Source organism: Symphalangus syndactylus, chromosome 1, assembly GCF_028878055.3.
Source record: "Symphalangus syndactylus isolate Jambi chromosome 1, NHGRI_mSymSyn1-v2.1_pri, whole genome shotgun sequence".
Classification (NCBI taxonomy): Eukaryota; Metazoa; Chordata; class Mammalia; order Primates; family Hylobatidae; genus Symphalangus; species Symphalangus syndactylus.
The window spans coordinates 112,720,001-112,741,168 of NC_072423.2; the positions used below are offsets into that span (position 1 = coordinate 112,720,001).

At 49.6% G+C, this 21,168-nt stretch overlaps 2 protein-coding genes across 3 annotated transcripts in view; both read right to left on the reverse strand.

The window, feature by feature from the left end:
• The window catches only part of ZNF589 (zinc finger protein 589), a 33,546-nt gene extending 31,337 nt beyond the window's left edge, over positions 1 to 2,209 (reverse strand). Inside the window, 1 exon segment of the mRNA XM_063610192.1 lies at positions 1,450 to 2,209. Within this exon segment, the coding sequence (XP_063466262.1) occupies positions 1,450 to 1,492 (43 nt within the window). The 5' untranslated portion in view covers positions 1,493 to 2,209.
• Positions 2,210 to 12,441: 10,232 nt separating this feature from the next.
• CAMP (cathelicidin antimicrobial peptide) lies at positions 12,442 to 19,979 on the reverse strand. Of its 2 annotated transcripts, none has more exons than XM_055278725.2 (4): positions 19,675 to 19,973; positions 18,926 to 19,033; positions 18,716 to 18,787; positions 12,442 to 12,524 (listed from the first exon to the last, which is right to left on the reverse strand). In XM_055278725.2, the coding sequence occupies exons 1-4, from the start codon at positions 19,882 to 19,884 to the stop codon at positions 12,450 to 12,452; spliced, it is 465 nt and encodes a 154-aa protein (XP_055134700.1). In that variant the 5' UTR covers positions 19,885 to 19,973; the 3' UTR covers positions 12,442 to 12,449. The 2 variants fall into 2 exon arrangements, with proteins under 2 accessions (XP_055134700.1, XP_055134690.2); XM_055278715.2 differs by lacking the exon at positions 12,442 to 12,524 and adding an exon at positions 17,901 to 18,093 and having other exon boundaries at positions 19,675 to 19,979.
• Between the last annotated feature and the right edge of the window lie 1,189 nt (positions 19,980 to 21,168).

Below are 21,168 nucleotides of genomic sequence, written 5' to 3' on the forward strand. Positions count from 1 at the left end.
GCCTCTGCCCGGCCGCCCATGATCTGGGCTGTGAGGAGCGCCTCTGCCCGGCCACCCCGTCTGGGAAGTGAGGAGCGCCTCTGCCCGGCCGCCCCATCTGGGAAGTGAGGAGCGCCTCTGTCCAGCCGCCCCGTCTGGGAAGTGAGGAGCGCCTCTGCCCGGCCGCCCCGTCTGGGAAGAAGTGAGGAGCCTGGGAAGAAGTGAGGAGCGCCTCTGCCCGGCCGCCCCGTCTGGGAAGAAGTGAGGAGCGCCTCTGCCCGGCCGCCCCGTCTGGGAAGAAGTGAGGAGCGCCTCTGCCCGGCCGCCCCGTCTGGGAAGTGAGGAGCGCCTCTGTCCAGCCGCCCCGTCTGGGAAGTGAGGAGCGCCTCTGCCCGGCCACCCCGTCTGGGAAGAAGTGAGGAGCCTGGGAAGAAGTGAGGAGCCTGGGAAGAAGTGAGGAGCAACTCTGCCCGGCCGCCCCGTCTGGGAAGAAGTGAGGAGCGCCTCTGCCCGGCCACCCCGTCTGGGAAGAAGTGAGGAGCGCCTCTGCCCGGCCGCCACCCCATCTAGGAAGTGAGGAGCATCTCTGCCCGGCCGCCCCGCCTGGGAAGTGAAGAGCGCCTCTGCCCGGCCGCCCCGTCTGGGATGTGGGAGCGTCTCAGCCCGGCCGCCCCGTCTGGGAGGTCTACCACGGAGGCCAGACACAATGTGGGGGCTGGACGTGGTGGCTCACGCCTGTAGTCCCAGCACTCTGGGAGGCCGAGGCGGGTTGATCACTTGAGGCTAGGAGTTTGAGACCAGCCTGGCCAACATGGCGAAACATATGAAAAATACAACAGACAAACCAACCAACCCAGCAACAACAAAACGGGTCTACCCTAGAGTCATACTCTCATTTTTTCTATTTTCCTCCCTTTCTGATCCTTTATCCCACTTGCTTTTTCTTCCTCTTCCTTCCCTTTCTTCTTTGTCAAATAGAGGATTGAGTTATTATCATTGATCCATACAAAGTCCCTCTCTCATTTATTTTCTTTAATTCCCACCCCCCATTTCTATTCCCCGTCTTCCCATGTGCAACCTTCCTAATATGTTTGATATGTAACTTTTTGTTTGTATGTATTTTTAGAAAATGTTTATTGTTTTGTGTGCAAAAAAAAAATTAATAAAAAAAATGCTGTTCTTCAGTTGCACTCTACACATCTCAAATGCTCAACAGCCATTTACGGCCAATGACTGCCACAGTGCACAAGTGCAGGAGGCCCGGTGAAGAGTCGTGGAGTGACCACCGTGGAGACTGTACGGGACACCTAGGGAACCTGGCCCCCCAGGGGAGTAAGAGCCGCTACGGGGTAGTCAGCGCCTCACACAGCTCGCACCCCACGTGCATCCATGGTGGATACGGCCGACGCCTGCGCGGCGCCTGCGGCTGGAGCACCGGGTGGGGGAGGCGGTCTCGCGGCCCCGACTCACCTTCTGTAGCCCAGCCCAGGAGCTGCTCCCGCGGGGCCCACATCTGCGCACGCACGCACGGAGCAAACGAGGTAGCAGCACCGTGTGTGAAACGGGTTAGAATGCGCACCGCGGGCCACTGGCGGCGCCAGAAGAAAGAAGCAGGACTGGGTGAAGTGCGTCACCGCGCGGCGCGCAGCCTGCCGGGAAGCGTAGTTCTCTGGGCGGAATGCGACTTGTGCAGGGCGAGAGAAAATGCTGAGGCGCACTTTGACCCTGTAGGTCCCCCTCGGCTGCAATATTTGGGGTTGTGTTTACCACAGGTACCCATAAGCAAAATATAGTGTTGTTTTCCATGGTTGTAAACATTATATAAATACACTTACAACGTAAGAACGCCTGCTACTAGCTCTTTTGCGCAGTTCTATAATGACACGTTTTGACCTGTTCATTGTGTGTTCACTGCTGTGTGGTATCTAATGTAGAAATAGACCAGGACTCCAATTGGACAGACTCATGCGCATCCACGGAGAGCTTCTCAAGGACAGTGGTTCGCAAACTTTTTGTTGTTAAAATCCTTTTACGCTCTTAAAAATTACTGAGGACCCCAAGGAGCTTTTGAAACCGCCTTTGCAAAATTATACCTAAGGAAATTATGATGTTATAGGAGTTATTAAGAAATTATTTTAGGCAGATAGAGAAGAAAAGGGGTCCTTGGGAAGTTTTTGTTCTTTTAAAGCAGCTCCAGAAAGGTTTCTTGTCTAGCAGGAAAGCCTGGGCTCCTACAGCCGGATGGCAAGCTTTGATATGGAAATGCAGGCCATTAGAGACTGGATGCACCCAAACATGGCGATTCCCGCCGTCCTTTTCTTTGCCCTGACAGGTGCCTGGCAACATGGCCACCCCCCACATATTCCCACGTGTGTAGAACTTCATGGCGCCCTACATTTGCATATTTAAAAGCTAGGGTGGGAGGGCCAGGTTTTTGGCTGCCACATAAATGACACATCTGATCAAACTAATCCCCTGAGCCCTATGGAAACCAAACACTGCCTCCTCCAGCATCCTAAGATAAGCAGCCACTTTTCCGCACACGGCGCTTTCTCTTTGTTGGAATCCCCCGTCTCTCTGTTTCTGTATGGGGGAGCTATTTTCGTCTTCCTTCCTTCTGTCTTGCTATTAAACTTTTCTCTCCTTAAAACCACTCCACGTGTGTCTGTGTTGTTAATCCTATCAGAAACCAAGGACCCTGGTGTTCCTCCAGTCATCGGAGCCTTATCAATGACAGTAAAATATATCAGACCTAACCCACCTCATCTTCCTTTCAACCTCTAAACTGTCGTTGTCCACTTCTGGGCATAGGCCGAACTAGCCTTGGGAAGGAATTCAGTTTATAGCTTAAATAACAGCCCTTCCCAAGGGCTAAACTGTTCTTGTAAAATGAATGAAAGGCCACCAGCCACCAAATTAGGATGAGAAGGGATGGAATTCTAAATATTACCAGCCATTATTCCAGAGGCCCTAAGATGCACAACTTCCCCAATTACTCTTTTTTTTTTTTTTTTTTTAGGGAAAGGGAGACGGAATCTCACTCTGGCGCCCATGCTGGAGTGCAGTGGTGCCATCTCGGCTCACTGCAACCTCCCTCTCCTGGGTTCAAGCGATTCTCCTGCCTCAACCTCCCGAGTAGCCGGGATCACAGGCACGCACCACCATACCCGGCTAATATTTTTGGATTTTTTTTTTTTTTTTGAGCCCAGTCTGGAGTGCAATGGCGCGATCTCAGCTCACTGCAACCTCCTCCTCCCGAGTTCAAGCAATTCTCCTGCCTTGGCCTCCCGAGTAACTGGAATTACAGGCATGCGCCACCACGCCCGGCTAATTTTGTATTTTTAGTAAGAATGGGGTTTCTCCATGTTGGTCAGGCTGGTCTCAAACTCCTGACCTAGGTGAGCCGCCCACCTTGGCCTCCCAAAGTGCTGAGATTACAGGCGTGAGCCACCACGCCTAGCCCCCAATTACTCTTAAAGATAACATCACTATTGTGAACCTAAGATTGGCCTTTTGAGATGTCTTTTCAGATTTTTGCATTTCTGACAACTGAATGGCCCCACCTGGACCTGCCCATCAGTTCTGTGGCCACCACCTAGGAACTGACTCAGCATAAGAGAACAGCTTCAACTCCTTATGATTTCATCCAGAGCCAACCAATCAGCACCCTGATTCACTGGCCCCCCTTCCCACCAAATTATCCTTAAAAATTTTGATCTCTGAGTTTTTGAGGAGACTGATTTGAGTAATAATAAAACTCTGGTCTTCCGCACAGCCAGCTCTGCATGAATTACTCCTTTGTTTTTTGAGACGGAGTCTCGCTCTGTTGCCCAGGATGGAGTGCAGTGGCGCGCTCTCAGCCCACTGCAAGCTCCACTTCCCGTGTTCATGCCATTCTCCTGCCTCAGCCTCCCCATTAGCTGGGACTACAGGCGCCCGCCAGCACGCCTGGCTAATTTTTTGCATTTTTAGTACAGACGGGGTCTCACTGTGTTAGCCAGGATGGTCTCAATCTCCTGACCTCGTGATCGGCCTGCCTCGGCTTCCCAAAGTGCTGGGATTACAGGCGTGAGCCACCGTGCCTGTCCGAATTACTCTTTTTCTGTTGCAATTTCCCTGTCTTTGATAAACTGGCTCTGTCTAGGGAGCAGGGAAGGTGGACCCATTGGGTGGTTATGCTTTTGTTTGTGTGAGCTAAATTCATCACTATTTACCAAACTAGATATTTCAACGCAGAAATTTCATATATGTATATATTCATTTTAAAAACAATAATAAACCCATTACTTGTTAACATATTCTTATGAAAATATGTTTTCTTTTAAAAAAAATTTAGTAACAAAAGAGGCATTATTTTAGTTTTGCAAATTTCTTTAATACTCAATAGAAGAAGCTAGCAGAGTGCAGTGGCTCTCGCCTGTAATCCCAGCACTTTGGGAGGCCGAGGCAAGTGGATCACCTGAGGTCAGGAGTTTGAGACCAGCCTGGCCAACATGGTGAAACACCGTCTCTACTAAAAATACAAAAAAATTAGCCAGACGTGGTGGTTTGTGCCTGTAATCCCAGCCACTTGGAAGGCTGAGGCAGGAGAATCACTTGAACCTGGGAGGCGGAGGTTGCAGGGAGCCAAGATTGCACCATTGCACTTCAGCCCGGGCAACAAGAGCTAAAACTCCACCAAAATAAATAAGTAAATAAATAAGCTGAATTTTCCATCTGCTTCTGCATCCAATCTGTTGTAATAGCTGTTAAGCTGTTGTAATAGCAGGAGGACCAAGCAAACTCCTGACAGATCTGATGGGTTAAGTAACAGTGAACCTTTCTTCAATTTTAACATTTTATCACACATATAGACAGCAAAAGGAAAAGTGCCAAAGGTGTCAGCTCCTTGCGGCCTTTCTACTAAGTGACACCAAAACAAAAGGGAACAGATGACTGTGTCACAAATAATAGGACAGCCTGTTGCTGAGGAGCCAATTCTAGACTGCAATTGAGCAATTTTATAGCCTACAGCTGTACTCTGGGGAGCCAGAGCAGAAAGCCACATACCTAATCAAAACCCTCATAAGACGGCTGGGCGCGCTGGCTCACGCCTGTAATCCCAGCACTTTGGGAGGCCGAGGCGGGCAGATCACGAGGTCAGGAGATCGAGACCAGCTTGACCAACATCGTGAAACCCCGTCTTTACTAAAAATACAAAAATTAGGCGGGCATGGTGGCACGTGACTGTAATCCTAGCTACTCAGGAGGCTGAGGCAGGAGAATCGCTTGAACTTGGGAGGCGGAGGTTGCAGTGAACTCCACAGTTTTTTCTTTGAGACAGTGAGACTCATGTCTCAAAAAAAAAAAAAGCTCTCATAAGGGAGACAGGGAGACAAATGGAAGATGGCATTAGAGAGGATCCTCACCGGCCTCCCAGGAGTTTGTGTTCCAGGATTACAAGGTGTTCTGCCAAGACTCAGATTCACTGCAGTTAAAGTCTTGCCTGAGAGGCTGCATGGTTATGTGCAAGGTCACAGGATAGAGCCCTTCCCCTCTTCCCCTACTGAAGTGGCCTTGTTGTCTGGGGTGACACCTGAGGTCCTTGGTCTCATAGTCACAGGGATCAAGGACATGGACACACACAGAGGGTGAGGTTTAGAGCAGAATTGTAATAGGCGAAAGAAAGAATAGCTCTCTGCTACAGAGATGGGTCCTGGAAAAATAGGTTGCTGATGAACAGTGAAATGCTAGGGTTTTTATTTATTTATTTATTTATTTATTTATTTTATTATTATTTTTTTTTGAGACGGAGTCTTTCTCTGTCGCCCAGGCAGGAGTGCAGTGGTACGATCTCGGCTCACTGCAAGCTCCGCCTCCCAGGTTCACGCCATTCTCCTGCCTCAGCCTCCCAAGTAGCTGGGACTACAGGCGCCCGCCAACACGCCCGGCTAATTTTTTGTATTTTTAGTAGAGACGGGGTTTCACTGTGTTACCCAGGATGGTCTCGATCTCCTGACCTCGTGATCCGCCCACCTCGGCCTCCCAAAGTGCTGGGATTACAGGCTTGAGCCACCGCGCCTGGCCAATGCTAGGGTTTTTATAGATGAGCTGGTGGAGAGGTGGTATCTGATCTGCATAGGGCACAAAAAAACTGGTTAGGACCAGGTGTGCCATCTGCATAGGGTGTGAATCTCTGGCAGCCCCCACCCCAATCTTTTATTATGCAGGTGGGTCCTCTGCTTGAGCTACTCCTTGTTGCTTATTTCTTTCTCACTGTGCACATGCTAACAAAAAAGGGAAAGTGGAGCCCCCATGCTAGACATGCCTGGCCCCAGGTAGCCATTTCTATCAGTGCAGCTGCCAGCATCCCCCCGTGCAAGCTTCCAGCTTCCTTATCTATGTTTGCAGCCCAATCTTTCAGGCTGTGCTTTGTTAGAAAAGAAGTGATTTCTTGGGCTGCTTTTTGTTAGAAAGGGAAGTTCTACCGAGCACTCTTTTGCCCTCACTATCTGCCTAATATTTTAGGCCTCAAGTGACCTCAAATGATCCGCCCACCTCGGCCTCCCAAAGTGCTGGGATGACAGGCGTGAGCCACCACGCCCAGCCAAAGAGTTTTAAACTAGCTTGTGTTGGACAGACAAGTATGGGCCTGATATTCACACATAAAGTAGTAGCAGTCTCAGCAGCAGCATTTTGCTGAAGTGGGATAAGGATCCAATAATCATTTAAACTTAGGACATAGGGCAATTGCTATAGTCGATGGAAAATCTATAAAAGAGTTCAACAATTATAGATTGAGGCTTAAGAAAATTATATCAGTGCCTAGAAAGTTAATCTTGTTCTGTCATCTCTAGTGGAGGCTGTTCACTCCTGCAGTCAGCAGTTGTCAGAAGATTTCTAAGAGTCCTTAGATTAAGAATCTTTTTTTCTTACTTTTTTTTTGTCTTAGTCCATTTAATTTTGCTATAAATAGATAAGAATCTCTGGCCAGGCACCGTGTCTCATGCCTGTAATCCCAGCACTTTGGGAGGCCGAGGCGGGCGGATCACGAGGTCAGGAGATTGAGACCACGGTGAAACCCCGTCTCTACTAAAAATAGAAAAAATTAGCCGGGCGTGGTGGCGGGTGCCTGTAGTCCCAGCTACTCGGAGAGGCTGAGGCAGGAGAATGGCATGAACCCGGGAGGCAGAGTTTGCAGTGAGCCGAGATTGTGCCACTGCACTCCAGCCTGGGTGACAGAGCAAGACTCCGTCTCAAAAAAAAAAAAAAAAAAAAAAGAAAATTATATCAGTGCCTAGAAAGTTAATCTTGTTCTGTCATCTCTAGTGGAGGCTGTTCACTCCTGCAGTCAGCAGTTGTCAGAAGATTTCTAAGAGTCCTTAGATTAAGAATCTTTTTTTCTTACTTTTTTTTTGTCTTAGTCCATTTAATTTTGCTATAAATAGATAAGAATCTCTGGCCAGGCACCGTGTCTCATGCCTGTAATCCCAGCACTTTGGGAGGCTAAGACAGGTGGATCACCTGAGGTCAGGAGTTTGAGACCAGCCTGGCCAACATGGTGAAACCTCGTCTCTACAAAAATACAAAAATTAGCTGGACATGGTGGCAGGTGCCTGTAATCCCAGCTACTTAGGAGGCTGAGGCAGGAGAATTGCTTGAACCCAGGAGAAGGAGGTTGCAGTGAGCCGAGATCGAGCCACTGCACTCCAGCCTGGGCGACAAGAGCAAAATTCCATCTCCAAAAAAAATCTTTACTCGTCATCGATTATTAATCCTGACCCAGCAAGAGCTTGATGACTGCACATACCCTTACCTCAAAAAGCCAGCAAGAAGTCGGGCAATGCAACTTTTTACCACCACTACAGAGCGTTTTGGGTTTTCTTTTTTTTTTTTTTTTTTTGAGACAGAGTCTTGCTCTGTCACCCAGGCTGGAGTGCAATGGTGCGATCTTGGCTCACTGCAACCTCCGCCTCACGGGTTCAAGCGACTCTCCTGCCTTTGCCTCCCAAGTAGCTGGGACTACAGGTGCCCACCACCGCACTCAGCTAATTTTTCTATTTTTGGTAGAGACGGGATTTCGCCATATTGGTGAGGCTGGTCTCAAATTCCTGACCTTAGATGTTCCACCCACCTTGACCTCCCAAAGGGCTGAGATTACAGGCGTGAACCACAGCGTCCGGCCTCTGGGGTACTTTTTACTGTAAAGGTAGCCCATTGTTGATTAGATGTGTTCGGGAAATCTAAATATGTAACATAGTCCATCTAAGAATCCTCGAATAGTCTGGCCCATGTCTATTGTGCAGACAGGGATAGCACCCCTGGTTATGCACCCTGGAGTTCCCTTTGTCACCCAACTGTGTAGCTGGCAGTCAGGCACACTTGCCAGACTTCCTTGGCCTCCCGTGCTGGAATCACTATGCCGAATTTGGGGGTGCAGTCCTGAGTTGCAGATGTATTACCATGCCTTGTGTGATAGTATGTCCACATGGCCATGGTCCTTACCTGGCCAGCACAGGTCTGATTAACTTGTTGATTCCATTGATGTTCATCTTTGAATGGTTGTTTTTCATGGGCAAGAAGAGTCATGAACAGGGCTGTGGGTACAGTGCAGTCTGCTGCCATAATGTTCATCCCTACAAAGACCTCAGTCTTTGAGGCTTAATCATCAAGTTGCCCCACTGCCAGGCACCAGACCACATTGCCAGTCCATCGGCTACTCCCCACCAGTCAGTGAAAATGTTAACAAGATGAATTGTAGGAGATATTTTCCAGAGCAAACACCACAACCCAGAGCTCTGCTCTCTCTCTCACTCTCTCTCCCCTTTTCCATTGCAGTTTAAAACAGATTTCCGGCTGGGTGCGGTGTCTCACGCTTGTAATCCCAGTACCTTGGGAGGCCAAAGTGGGTGGATCACCTGAGGTCGGGAGTTCGAGACCAGCCTGACTAACATGGTGAAATCCCGTCTCTACCGAAAATAGAAAATTAGCAGAGCATGGTGGCTTATGCCTGTAATCCCAGCTACTCAGGAGGCTGAGGCAGGAGAATTGCTTGAACCCGGGAGGCGGAGTTTGCAGTAAGCCAAGATCGTGCCATTGCACTCCAGCCTAGGCAAGAAGAGCAAAACTCCATCTCAAAAAAAAAAAAACGGATTTCCTGGAGGCTGAACAGCTGCAGTGGCCCAATGCACCCCATCAGCCTTTAAGAGAGCTGATGTGTCCCCGAATCAGGCCCAGACATTTTCAGAAACAGTGGTGTACCAAAGCCCCCAAGAAGCTCTGGCACAGACCCCCACATTTGAGACAGCCATATCTAGAAGGTGACTAGCCACTTTTCCCTGCACATGTTAAACTCTTAAGGGAGGAGACAACCCCTCATATTGTCTTAGGCCCAATTTCTGCCTCCAAAGAAAAAAGAAGTAAAAACTAAAAGGCAGAAATGAAATCCACGGGCAGACAGCCTGGTGCCACGCCCTGGGCCTGGTAGTTAAAAATCAACCCGTGACCTAACTGCTTGTGTTATCTATAGATTCCAGACATTGTATGGAAAAGCATCGTGAAAATCCCTGTCCTGTTCTGTTCCGTTCTGATTACCGATGCATGCAGCCCCCCCGTCATGTACCCACTGCTTGCTCAATCAATCATGATCCTCTCATGTGGACCCCCTTAGAGTTGTAAGCCCTTAAAAGGGACAGGAATTGCTCACTTGGGGAGCTCGGTTTTTGGAGACATAAGTCTGCCGATGCTCCCGGCCGAATAAAGCCCTTTCCTTCCTCAACTCTGTGTGTGAGGGGTTTTGTCTGCGGCTCTTCCTGCTACACTCTTAGTTTATTTCTTTCCTGGGAAAAATCTGTTTTGTTGTTGTTTTCATTTTTGACCCTCTCATGGATGTCAGGGCATAATAACAACTGCTGTTGCTTTGTTAGTCTGTCAATGTCCACTAACAGCCAATAACAAGCCAATAATTTCCTCTCAAAAAGGATATACCTGGTAGTGGCATCAGACAAATGCTTTATCCATGTCCACAGGGGGACCGTTGCTTAGTGGCAACATCTTTTTGCCACAGGCTCCAGTCTGCATACTTACCAGTCACCCACACTCTTAATGTTAAGGCTCTTTGGGACTAATTGGCTGAGTGGGAGGGCAGTCCACACAGGGTGTCGGGTTTCCTTTAGCACTTCTGCCTCTCCTGGCTCTTTAGTGGGTAGAGTGCCCCCACACCATCCCAGCCTTGTATTATATGCTGCTTTACTGCCATCGTGTGGCCTGGTGGGCTCCCAGTTGTGCACTTGTCCCACTGCCACTGTCCTAACAGTGGCCTTTCCCCATTGGGAGCATCCCTTAAGGTCAAATATCACTCATACTGAAAGCATCTATTTCCACAATACATTTGGCAGGATCAGCTACTTGGGTTTGTGAAATGTCCATCGAATAAAACATAACAGATTAGTTTCAAGGGCCACAGTGGGGCCAGAGTCAACTGAATGGACTGAAACCCTTTAAAACCTGAATAGAGGAAAAACCTGGGAAGAAAAGTACAGCCATTAGCCTGGAGGGGTGGAGGTCAAAGATCGCTGCAGATGCAGGTGGGGCCAGACTCCTGTGTAGTATGGCCAGTTTTTTACTGGAAGATAAATGGGCCGGCTTTTGACAGGAGTTACAAGTTTGGCATGCAGCAGTAGTGTTAATACTGGGAACATAGAGTTCTTACTTTGTAAGAGGCAGCAATTGTTCTTTGATGGCCAGAGAGATTAGCCTTGTGAATCCACCCATGTTTTTTCAAGAAATTTTAATTGGCAAGCAGTCCTCTCAGTTTTGTTGGGGTTTACCAGTCACCCATGCTGACTGCTGTTAACACAGAAAGTAGACATTTCTGGCTTGCCAATCAACAGAACACCATTTATAGCATTGGATATCAAAGCAATTTTCTCTAACATTTTATGAGCATTTAAGGTTCAAAGATGTAATACACTGTTAATACCAATTATACATTTTTACACACAATGAATCCACCCAAACCACATAGTTACTTTGACTTTTTTTCTCTGCACTGCAAGTTTTGTCCAAACTCTATCAAGTCCTTTTTTTGCAAAAACACAGTTTTACATAGGCGCTCCAGCTACAGATAAGACCACCTTATCTCCTCAGCTGGGAGTTCAGGGAATGCAGAGCAATGCAGAGGAGGCAGGCCCCCAAGGAGGTTTTTATTCCTTAAAGCAGCTGAGATCTGGAGTGAAAACAATAGAGAGATCAGGGAATGTGCATGCACCAGTAGGCATAGTTTTGCACTTACTGTTGGTTTTAAGTGACTGTGATGGTTATGTGGTTTTATTTTTATTTATTTTATTTATTTATTTATTTATTTTTGAGATGGTGTCTCGTTCTGCCACCCAGCCTGGAACGTAATGGCATGATCTCAGCTCACTGCAACCTCCCCCTCCCAGGTTCAAACGATTCTCCTGCCTCAGCCTTTCGAGTAGCTGGGACTACAGGCGCATGACACCACGCCCGGCTAATTTTTGTATTTTTAGCAGAGACAGGGTTCCACCATGTGGGCGAGGCTGGTCTGGAACTCCTGACCTCAAATGATCTGCCTGCCTCGGCCTCCCAAATTGCTGGGATTACAGGCATAAGCCATCGTGCCCGGCCATTTTTTTCTAATTAATTAATTTTTTTTTTTTTTGAAACAGAATCTTGCTCTGTCTCCCAGGCTGGAGGGCAGTGGCACAATCTCAACTCACTGCAACCTCTGCCTCCCAGGTTCAAGCAATTCTCCTGCTTCTGCCTCCCGAATAACTGGGATTACAGGTTATTTTTAGTAGTGGGGTTTCGCCATGTTGGCAAGGCTGGTTTAGAACTCCTGACCTCAGGTGATCCACCCACCTCTGCCTCCTAAAGTGCTGGGATTGTAGGCGTGAGCCACCATGCCCAGCCGGTTAAGTAGTTTCAGAGTATACAACTAAACCCTAAAGGGCCAAGGCAGAAACCACATATCTCACCAGAACCCTCCCAGGAGATATAGGGAGGCAAGTGGGAAGTGGCCTAGGGGAGCAGCTCCTCACAAGCTTCTAGGCTCTCTTGTCCCAGGAAGGACCACAGGGAATTCTGCCAAGATTCAGATTAACTGTTGTTCAAGCTGGACGTGGTGGCTTACGCCTATAATCCCAGCACTTTGAGAGGCTGAGGTGGGTGGATCACCTGAGGTAAGGGTTCAAGAGCAGCCTGGCTTACATAGTGAAACTCCATCTCTACTAAAAATACAAAAAAATCAGCTGGGCGTGGTGGCAGGCGCTTGTAATCCCAGCTACTTGGGAGGCTGAGGCAGGAGAATCACTTGAACCTGGGAGGCGGAGGTTGCAGTGAGCTGAGACCACGCCACAGCACTCCAGCCTGGGTAACAGAGCAAGATTCCATCTCAAAAAGAAAAAAAAAAAAACAAAAAAACCGTGGTTCAAAACTTGCCTGCATGGCCTACGTGGATATGTGCAAGGTCACCAGGATGTTGTGTTGAAGCTGTTCCCCAAAGATATCAGATACCACATAGTCTCCAAAACTCCACTTATGAGCTATTTAGAGAGAAAAAATATATATCTTACCTCACAGACCCACTGAAAGTCTCACGTTGCCCCCAGGGGTTCCCCAGACAATACCTGGAGAACAGCTGCTCTATGCTGTAGACCAAGGGGCAGAATGGCTGGTTCGCAGGTGTACCTATATTCATATTATTGGTACTTCCCAGTGGCTCCCCAGGATGGCTCCACCCTCCACAACTTTATCAATGCTCAGGATTGTCAAGGCTTTTTAATGCGTCTTAATTTTTTTTTTTTTTTTGAGACGGAGTCTCACTCTGTCACCCAGGCTGGAGTGCAGTGGCACAGTCTTGGCTCACTGCAAGCTCCACCTCCCGGGTTCATGCCATTCTCCTGCCTCAGCCTCTCTGAGTAGCTGGGACTACAGGCGCCTGCCACCACACCCGGCTAATTTTTTGTATTTTTAGTAGAGACAGGGTTTCACCGTGGTCTCAATCTCCTGACCTCGTGATCCGCCCGCCTCGACCTCCCAAAGTGCTGGGATTACAAGTGTGAGCCACCACGCCCGGCCAATGTGTCTTAATTTTTAAAAAATTTTTTTTAGAGATGGGGATCTCGCTATGTTATCCAGGCTATTCTAAAACTCCTGAGCTCAAGTGATCTTCCTGCCTCAGCCTCCCAAGTAGCTGGGACTACAAACACATATCACCATGCTTGGCATGTGTCTTGATTTTATAATCAGAAAATAAAACAGTATTTTAAAAATATGTCAGGCTGGGCATGGTGGCTCACGCCTGTAATCCCAGCACTTTGGGAGGCAGAGGCGGGTAGATCACGAGGTCAGGAGATTTCCATCCTGGCTAACATGGTGAAACCTCATCTCTACTAAAAATACAAAAAATCAGCTGGGCGTGGTGGCAGGCACCTGTAGCCCCAGCTACTCAGGAGGCTGAGGTAGGAGAATGGCGTGAACCCGGGAGGCAGAGCTTGCAGTGAGCTGAGATGGCGCCACTGCACTCCAGCCTAGGCGAGAGTGCGAGACTCCGTCTCAAAAATATATATATATATATGTCAGGGTTGGGAAATAATTATTTCAATGAAAGGTGCTGGGTCAATTAGATATCCATATGAAAAAAGAAAAAAAGAAACTTGATCCCTACCTCACATCATCAACAGAGGTGATCTCACCAACATAATATGAAGAGAGAGAAGCCAGGCAAAAAGAATATGTATGATATCATTCCACTTATTTAAAGTTCAAAATCAAGGCTGGGTGTTGTGGCTCACACCTGTAATCACAGCGCTTTGGGAGGCCAAGGTGGGTGGTTCACCTGAAGTCATGAGTTCGAGACCAGCCTGACCAACATGGAGAAACCCTGTCTCTACTAAAAATACAAAATTAAGTCGTGAACAGCGGCTCACACCTGTAATCCCAGCACTTTGAGAGGTCAAGGTGAGTGGATCATGAGGTCAGGAGATCAAGACCATCCTGGCTAATACGATGAAACCCTGTCTCTACTAAAAATGCAAAAAATTAGCCAGGTGTGATGGCACGCGCCTGTAGTCCCAGCTACTTTGGAGACTGAGGCAGGAGAATTGCTTGAACCTGGGAGGCTGAGGTTGCAGTAAGCCCACACCACACCATTGCACTCCAGCCTGGGCAACAGAGCAAGACTCTGTCTCAAAAAAAAAAAAAAAAAAAAAAATTAGCCAGCGTGGTGGAGCATGCCTGTAATCCTAGCTACTCGGGAGGCTGAGGCAGGAGAATCACTTGAACCCAAGAGGCGGAGGTTGCAGTGAGCCGAGATCGCCCCATTGCACTCCAGCATGGGCAACAAGAGTGAAACTCTGTCTCAAAAAAAAATAAAAAATAAAAATAAAAAATAAAGTTCAAAATCAGGCAAAACTAGTCTGCATGCTAAAAATCAAGATACTGGGCCTGGAGTGGTAGCTCATGCCTGTAATCCCAGCACTTTGGGAGGCCGAGGTGGGTAGATCACTTGAACTCAGGAGTTTGAGACCAACCTGGTCTCAAACCAGGAGTTTGAGACAAACCTCGTCTCTACTAAAAATACAAAAAATAAGCCGGGCGTGGTAGTGCACACCTGTAGTTCAGGCTACTCGGGAGGCTGAAGCGGGAGGATTGCATGAGCCTGGGAGGTGGAGGTTGCAGTGAGCCAAGATCCTGCCACTGCACTCCAGCCTGGGTAACAGAGTGAGACCCCATCTCAAAAAAATAAATAAATAAAATGAAATCAGAAGATTAAAATGACTATAATAGCAATGAATATATATTAAAATACAAGGCCAGGCGCACTGGCTCACACCTGTAATCCTAGCACTTTGGGAGGCTGAGGCAGGCAGATCATGAGGTCAGGAGTTCAAGACCAGCCTGCCCAACATGGTGAAACCCCATCTCTACTAAAAATACAAAAATTAGCTGGGCGCATGGTGGGCACCTGTAATCCCAGCTACTCTGGAGGCTGAGGCAGGAGAATTGCTTGAACCCGGGAGGTAGAGGTTGCAGTGAGCCAAGATCACGCCACTGCACTCCAGCCTGGGTGACAGAGCAAGAGTCCATCTTGAAAAAAAAAAAAATCCAGCCTGGATTATATCTATCTGGTTCATGGTGAGGGCCATCTCACTAACGCCCATGTAGACTATCAAAGGGCAAGGCAGGGCAGGGGTAATAGGAGGATTGTCACGGTAGCAGGATGGGTAATCCTGGGAGGAAACTGGAAATAGATGCAGTTGGCACAGGCTCTTGGTATTCTTGCGAGTGACCCCTCCCTCAGTCTGGGCAGTGGTGTGACAGCTGGGGTTGGGGATGCTGCTTTGCAGCATTTGTAGATTTCCATGGTGTAAATACTCCCTCCCACCATGGCCAATTTTAAGCTGCCAAGAATTTAACACCGAGCTCAAAAAAGTCCTAAAAATTTAGGCCAGGCGTGGTGGCTCATGCCTGTAATCCCAGCACTTTGGGAGGTTGAGGCAGGCAGATCACAAGTTCAGGAGATCGAGACCATCCTGGCCAACACGGTGAAACCCCGTCTCTACTAAATATACAAAAAATTAGCCGGGTGTGGTGGCGGGTGCCTGTAGTCCCAGCTACTCGGGAGGCTGAGGCAGGAGAATGGCGTGAACCCAGGAGGCGGAGCTTGCAGTGAGCCGGGATCACACCACTGCACTCCATCCTGGGCGACAGAGAGAGACTCCGCCTCAAAAAAAAAAAAAAAAAATTCCTGAAAATTTAACAATTGACTCTGACACAGCATACGCCCCTCAGTTTCCTCCCTAGAACTCTCTCTAGCATTCTGTAATGATACAGAGTGAGAAGCATCTAGCTCCTCTAACCCGCTTGAAATCAGCCACACCTGCTCATAATGAAGAAGCAAGCATGGGCAGGGCACAGTGGCTCACGCTTTGGGAACTGAGACAAGAAGATCGCTTGAGCTCAGGAATTCAAGACCAGCCTGGGTAACACAGTGGGACCCCATCTCAAAAAAGAAAAGAAGAAGCAAGGATGATAGAAAACAAAGTAAGTGTTCTTGTGAGGTTTTGCCTTCTCTTCCTCTCAGAGAGGGATGCCTGTGTCTTAGTTTAGGTTAGCCTGGAAGCAGACTTGAATTAAGGATTTAAGTGAGAGTAGTGTATTTGGGAAGCAACTACAGAAAGCACCTGCAGGAGTGTTGAGAAGTGAGACAGGGCACGAACAAGTCAGAAGAGGATGTGGTCATGAACAGGTCTTTGTTGAGGGTAGCCCACCTGGGGACCTCTGGGAGATGTGAAACACACCTCCGAGTGTGCCCCCTAAGGGTGAGAAGAAAAAATATTTTTCCACCAACTCCCACCTATCCTTGGTTGAGGCTGCTCCCTGGAGCACAGACTTCCCAGTACTTCCAGTTGAGCAACCCCATAGCAAAAAGCTGCAGGTGCTTCTAGTGGCTACAGAATGGTGAGTGGGGAGGACACGAGCCATGTCTGAAACACCAGCACAACAGAGTCATGACCTGTGTGTCACACTCTGCATGTCTCTTCTAGCCACAGCACCTCACTCCACTGAGCAGGATTCTCCTTTTTTTGTTTGTTTGCTTGTTTTAGAGATGAGGTCTCACTCCTTTGCCCAGGCTGGAGTGAACTAGCATGATCACAGCTCACTGCAGCCTCGAACTCCTGGGCTCAAGTGGCCCTCCCACCTGAGCCTCCCAAGTAGCTGGGACTACAGGTGTGCACCACCACACCCAGCATATTCTTGGTCTTTGGTTTTTATTTTATTTTATTTATTGTTTTTGAGACGGAGTTTCACTCTTGTTGCCCAGGCTGGAGTGCAATGGCACGATCTCGGCTCACCACAACCTCTGCCTCCTGTTCAGGCGATTCTCCTGCCTCAGCCTTCCCGAGTAGCTGGGATTACAGGCATGTGCCACCATGCCTGGCTAATTTTTGTAATTTTAGTAGAGACAGGGTTTCTCCATGTTGGTCAGGCTGGTTTCGAACTCCCAACCTCAGGTGATCAACCAGCCTCAGCCTCCTAAAGTGCTGGGATTACAGGCATAAGCCACTGCACCTGGCAGGTCTTTGGTTTTTATGAGCCCACTCACCTTTGTTTCACCCTGTCACCCAGGCTGGAGTGCAGTGGCACAATCTCAGCTCACTGCAACCTCTGCCTTCCAGGCTCAAGCAATCCTCCCACCTCAGCCTCCCGAGTAGCTGGGACTACAGGCACGCACCACCACGCCCAGCTCATTTTTGTATTTTTAGTAGAGACAGGGCTTGCCATGTTGCCCAGGCTGGTCTGAAACTCTTGAGCTCAAGCAATCCACCCGCCTTGCTTCCCAAAATCCTGAGATTACAGGTGTGAGCCACCACGCATGGCCATATTCTTGTTTTTAACAATCCCTAAATACAAGCTCACAAGTTAAATCTGCTACCCACCTGAAGAAACTGTGATGTGTCCCAATGCCAGAGGAAATGCCAGGAGTTATGGGCTTTCCTGAGTTAAGTCTTTTAGGAAGCATTGGAATTTTATGGGAATTGTACCTGCAGGCAGACCGCACCCAGTTGGCCAGCCACCCATGGGACTGGACCATGCTTCTCTGAGTATTAACAACATGCTTGGCCCCTCCCTCAAATGTCACCTCCCCGTGAGCAGGAACAGCTCCACAGCATTCCCCACCACCACACACAGAGTAGAGCTCCTTAATTCCCCGCTGGAGGTTCCACTGAGAATGGGGATGCCATCTTGGACCTCTTGGCCCTGCTGCCTTACCCTTTGTCCTCCGGGATGGAACACTGCCCCCGCCATCTCTGTGTCACACTCACACACACTCACACTCACACGTGGCCTCCCTGAGCTAAGGGCTCAGTTGTGGTGAGAGAGAGGAGGCAAAACAAGTGAGACTGAAGCCTGAGGAAATTGCTCTCATAGTTTATTTCTCAGAGCCCAGAAGCCTGAGCCAGGGTAGGGCACACACTAGGCCTCTGTCCTGGGTACAAGATGCTGCAAAAAATCCTTGATTCTCTGGACAATTCTTTTAAACTCTTTGCCAATCTTCTCTCTAGCTTTCCGGAAGAAATTGCCCAGCAGGGCAAATCTCCTGTTATCCTGGGGTTGTGTATAGGAAGAAACAGGTTCCTTGTCGGGGGTGTACCCAGGGTCAATCCAAGACCCCTCCCCACCTAGATGCCCCTCTTCGTAGGCCCCCACAGGAGCTTTGGGGCCCCAGTTCAACCTCTGGCTGTGACCTTTGAAGCATGCGATTGAATCTCTCTCTACACCCAGTAAAAAGATGAGAAAACTGAGTCCCGGAGATGGTGAGGGGCTCTGCAGGGTCACACAGCCCAGCCCAGCAACACTGAGATGGGAACACAGGGCTGAGAGCTGAGTACTCTTAGACAGTGGCTCTCAAACTTTACAGGAGCTGGAATCTCCTGGAAAGCTTATCAAAATACGAATTTCTGGGCCCTACCCAGGGTCTGTCTGAGTGGGTCTGAGTAGGGCCTGAGAATTTGCATATCTAATGAGTCCCCAGGAAGGGCTACACTTGGAGAGCTACCGCTCTAAGGGATTCCAGAGCCAGCCCTAGAGATGGAGCTCAGGTTTGGGGAAGAGCGCTGGGTAGGAGGGGCTTTCTCTGCCCTAGGCTGGGGGAGTAGTTAATTGACCCATTAGATGGTCCACACTCTATGCCCCCACCAGCCCCTGCATCCCAGAACAGCTCACTCACCTTATCACAACTGATGTCAAAGGAGTCCCTGGCCTGGTTGAGGGTCACTGTCCCCACACACCGCTTCACCAGCTGGAAAGAAGCTCAAGGTCAAACTTGAAACCATTTGCCATAACCTCCCAGCCCTGTCCCAGTGGGAAATATTCCCCAGGTGCCCCTTGTTCAGCAACTTGGGAGGCACCCACCAACACCCCCAGCCCCCAGCCTCACCCCGTCCTTCTTGAAGTCACAATCCTCCGGTGACTGCTGTGTCGTCCTGGGGCACACTGTCTCCTTCACTGTGAAGCTCACAGGCTTTGGGGTGTCTGGGTCCCCATCCTAGTCAGAGGAGGAAATGAGGAGGCCCATTCTTGTATTTTCTGATTTGTGTCCATGACCTCCCCACCAAGAGGGCAGGCTTTCAACGGTACCTGATGTGCGATGGGCACTGGGTGCTGGGCTTTGCACTGGGGTACTGAGGGGAGGAGGACTGAGCCATTCCTACCCTCCTAGGTGAACAGTGAGTAGGAGCAGACCTCAGATGAGCTCTAACAAGGAGCCTCTCCCACTCTGGGGTGGGGGCAAGGGAAGTCAGGGGGCTTCCTGGGGGACAAGACATGCCCACTGGAACCTAAAATCTGGACAGAGTTCTTCCCTGTGTGGGGTAATGTGGTACAGAAGAGACTTAAAGCAGAGGAGGTCACTGCCCAGAGCCAATGACCCCACTCTAGTGCCTGGAGCTCGCAGAAGTCCCAACACCTGCATGGGGTCGGGGTGAGGGTATCTCTGCCACAGCAGGAATTATAAGGCAGGAAGCTCTCATGCTGGGAGGAGACACGAACTCTAGAAGGTTCCCTGGAAAACACGGGACCACACTTAAAGGGGGAGATGCCCTCCTGGCAGGCGGTGCAGCAGGAGCAGAAGGAGCAACAGGTGGCCAAGCCCAGCCAGAGCAGAGCAGAACCTCCCCCAAAGCTCACCATCGTGGGCCTGGGGTCCAGGTCCAGGAGGCGGTAGAGGTTGGCATCCGAGGACCGCTGGTTGATGCCATCTATAGCACGAAGCACAGCTTCCTTGTAGCTGAGGACCTGGGCAACGATGGCCAGAGGCATCAGCAGGCCCAGCAGCAGGAGCATCAGTGACCACCCCCCCAGGGAATGGCCATCCCTTTGGGTCTTCATGGTCCCCATGTCTGCCTCCCTCTAGCCCACAGGAGCCTCCTTTATGCCCAGCCTGAGCCTGATGCAAAAGCCCAACCAGGAGCCTTCCTGATCCACCTATCCCTGGCTGCCTGCCAGGGTGTGGGCTGGGGTTTGCTTCAGCTGCTGTCTATTGCTTCACAGGACTTGCTGGGCAGTGAGTGAGGCCTTCCTTGTGTGCAAGATGAGGAAGTGGTTTCTCCATCTCTGACAATCTCCCAGACCCGACAGGAGATCGTCATAGCCAGGGTTGCTCAAGAGTGTTAAGTCCCTCCAGAGAGGAAGAGAGCCAGGTGCCTATTCTACATCCTTCTACTCCTCAACAGTCAGGGTGATGGACTGCTAAATCTCCAGCTCTAGGCATTGCCTGGCACCCTGTAGGCATCGATTAAGAATTGATGAATGAGGCAGGGCACGGTGGCTCACGCCTATAATCCCAGCACTTTGGGAGGCTGAGGTGGGCGGATCACCTGAGATAAGGAGTTCGAGACAAGCCTGGCCAACATGGTGAAACCCCATCTCTACTAAAACTATGAAAATTAGCCACGCATGGTGGCTCACACCTGTAGTCCCAGCTACAGGCTGAGGCATGAGAATCACTTGAACCCATTGAACCCGGGAAGCAGAAGTTGCAGTTAGCTGAGATCATGCCACTGCACTCCAGCCTAGGTAACAGAGTGAGACTCAGTATAAAAAAAAAAAAAAAGAACTGGTAAATGAAGACAGTAGCCACCCCCAACCTAGAGACTCACTCTTGCAAGGGACAAGTTGCCCTTTCAGTTCAAGGCCATACCACCTGCTCTCTGGACCCAGCCGTCAGCCAGACAAAGGCTCTGCTCCATCTACCCCCTTCTGCATCCTTCTTCGCTGTTTCTTTCAGTCTCAAAATGTTCCCAAGCCCCTCCAGACATGGCCTTTCACCCTAGCTTCTCCCAAGCCAAGTCTTAGGAAAGGTTGTCTACACTTGTTGATGCCATCTTTTCACTCTTCTTCATACTGGAGGCCACTGAAGGCTGGCCAACCCACCCTTGGTCCACTGGCCACCCTCAAGCCTGGTCTTTGTCTGCACAGGCACTGATGAGCCTTCCTTCCTGCTGCCCCAGTCTCCCCTGATGCCACTCTCCTGCTGTCCCTCCTGCCTCCCTGGTGGCTCCTTCTTGGTCTCCCCTAAGGGCTGTCTTCTTAATATTGAGAGCGTGTGGGGTCGCCTCCTGGGCTGCTTCTCTTCCCTGGCCTTGGGTTTCCCTGGGGACGCCTTGTTCCAGGACACCAGTT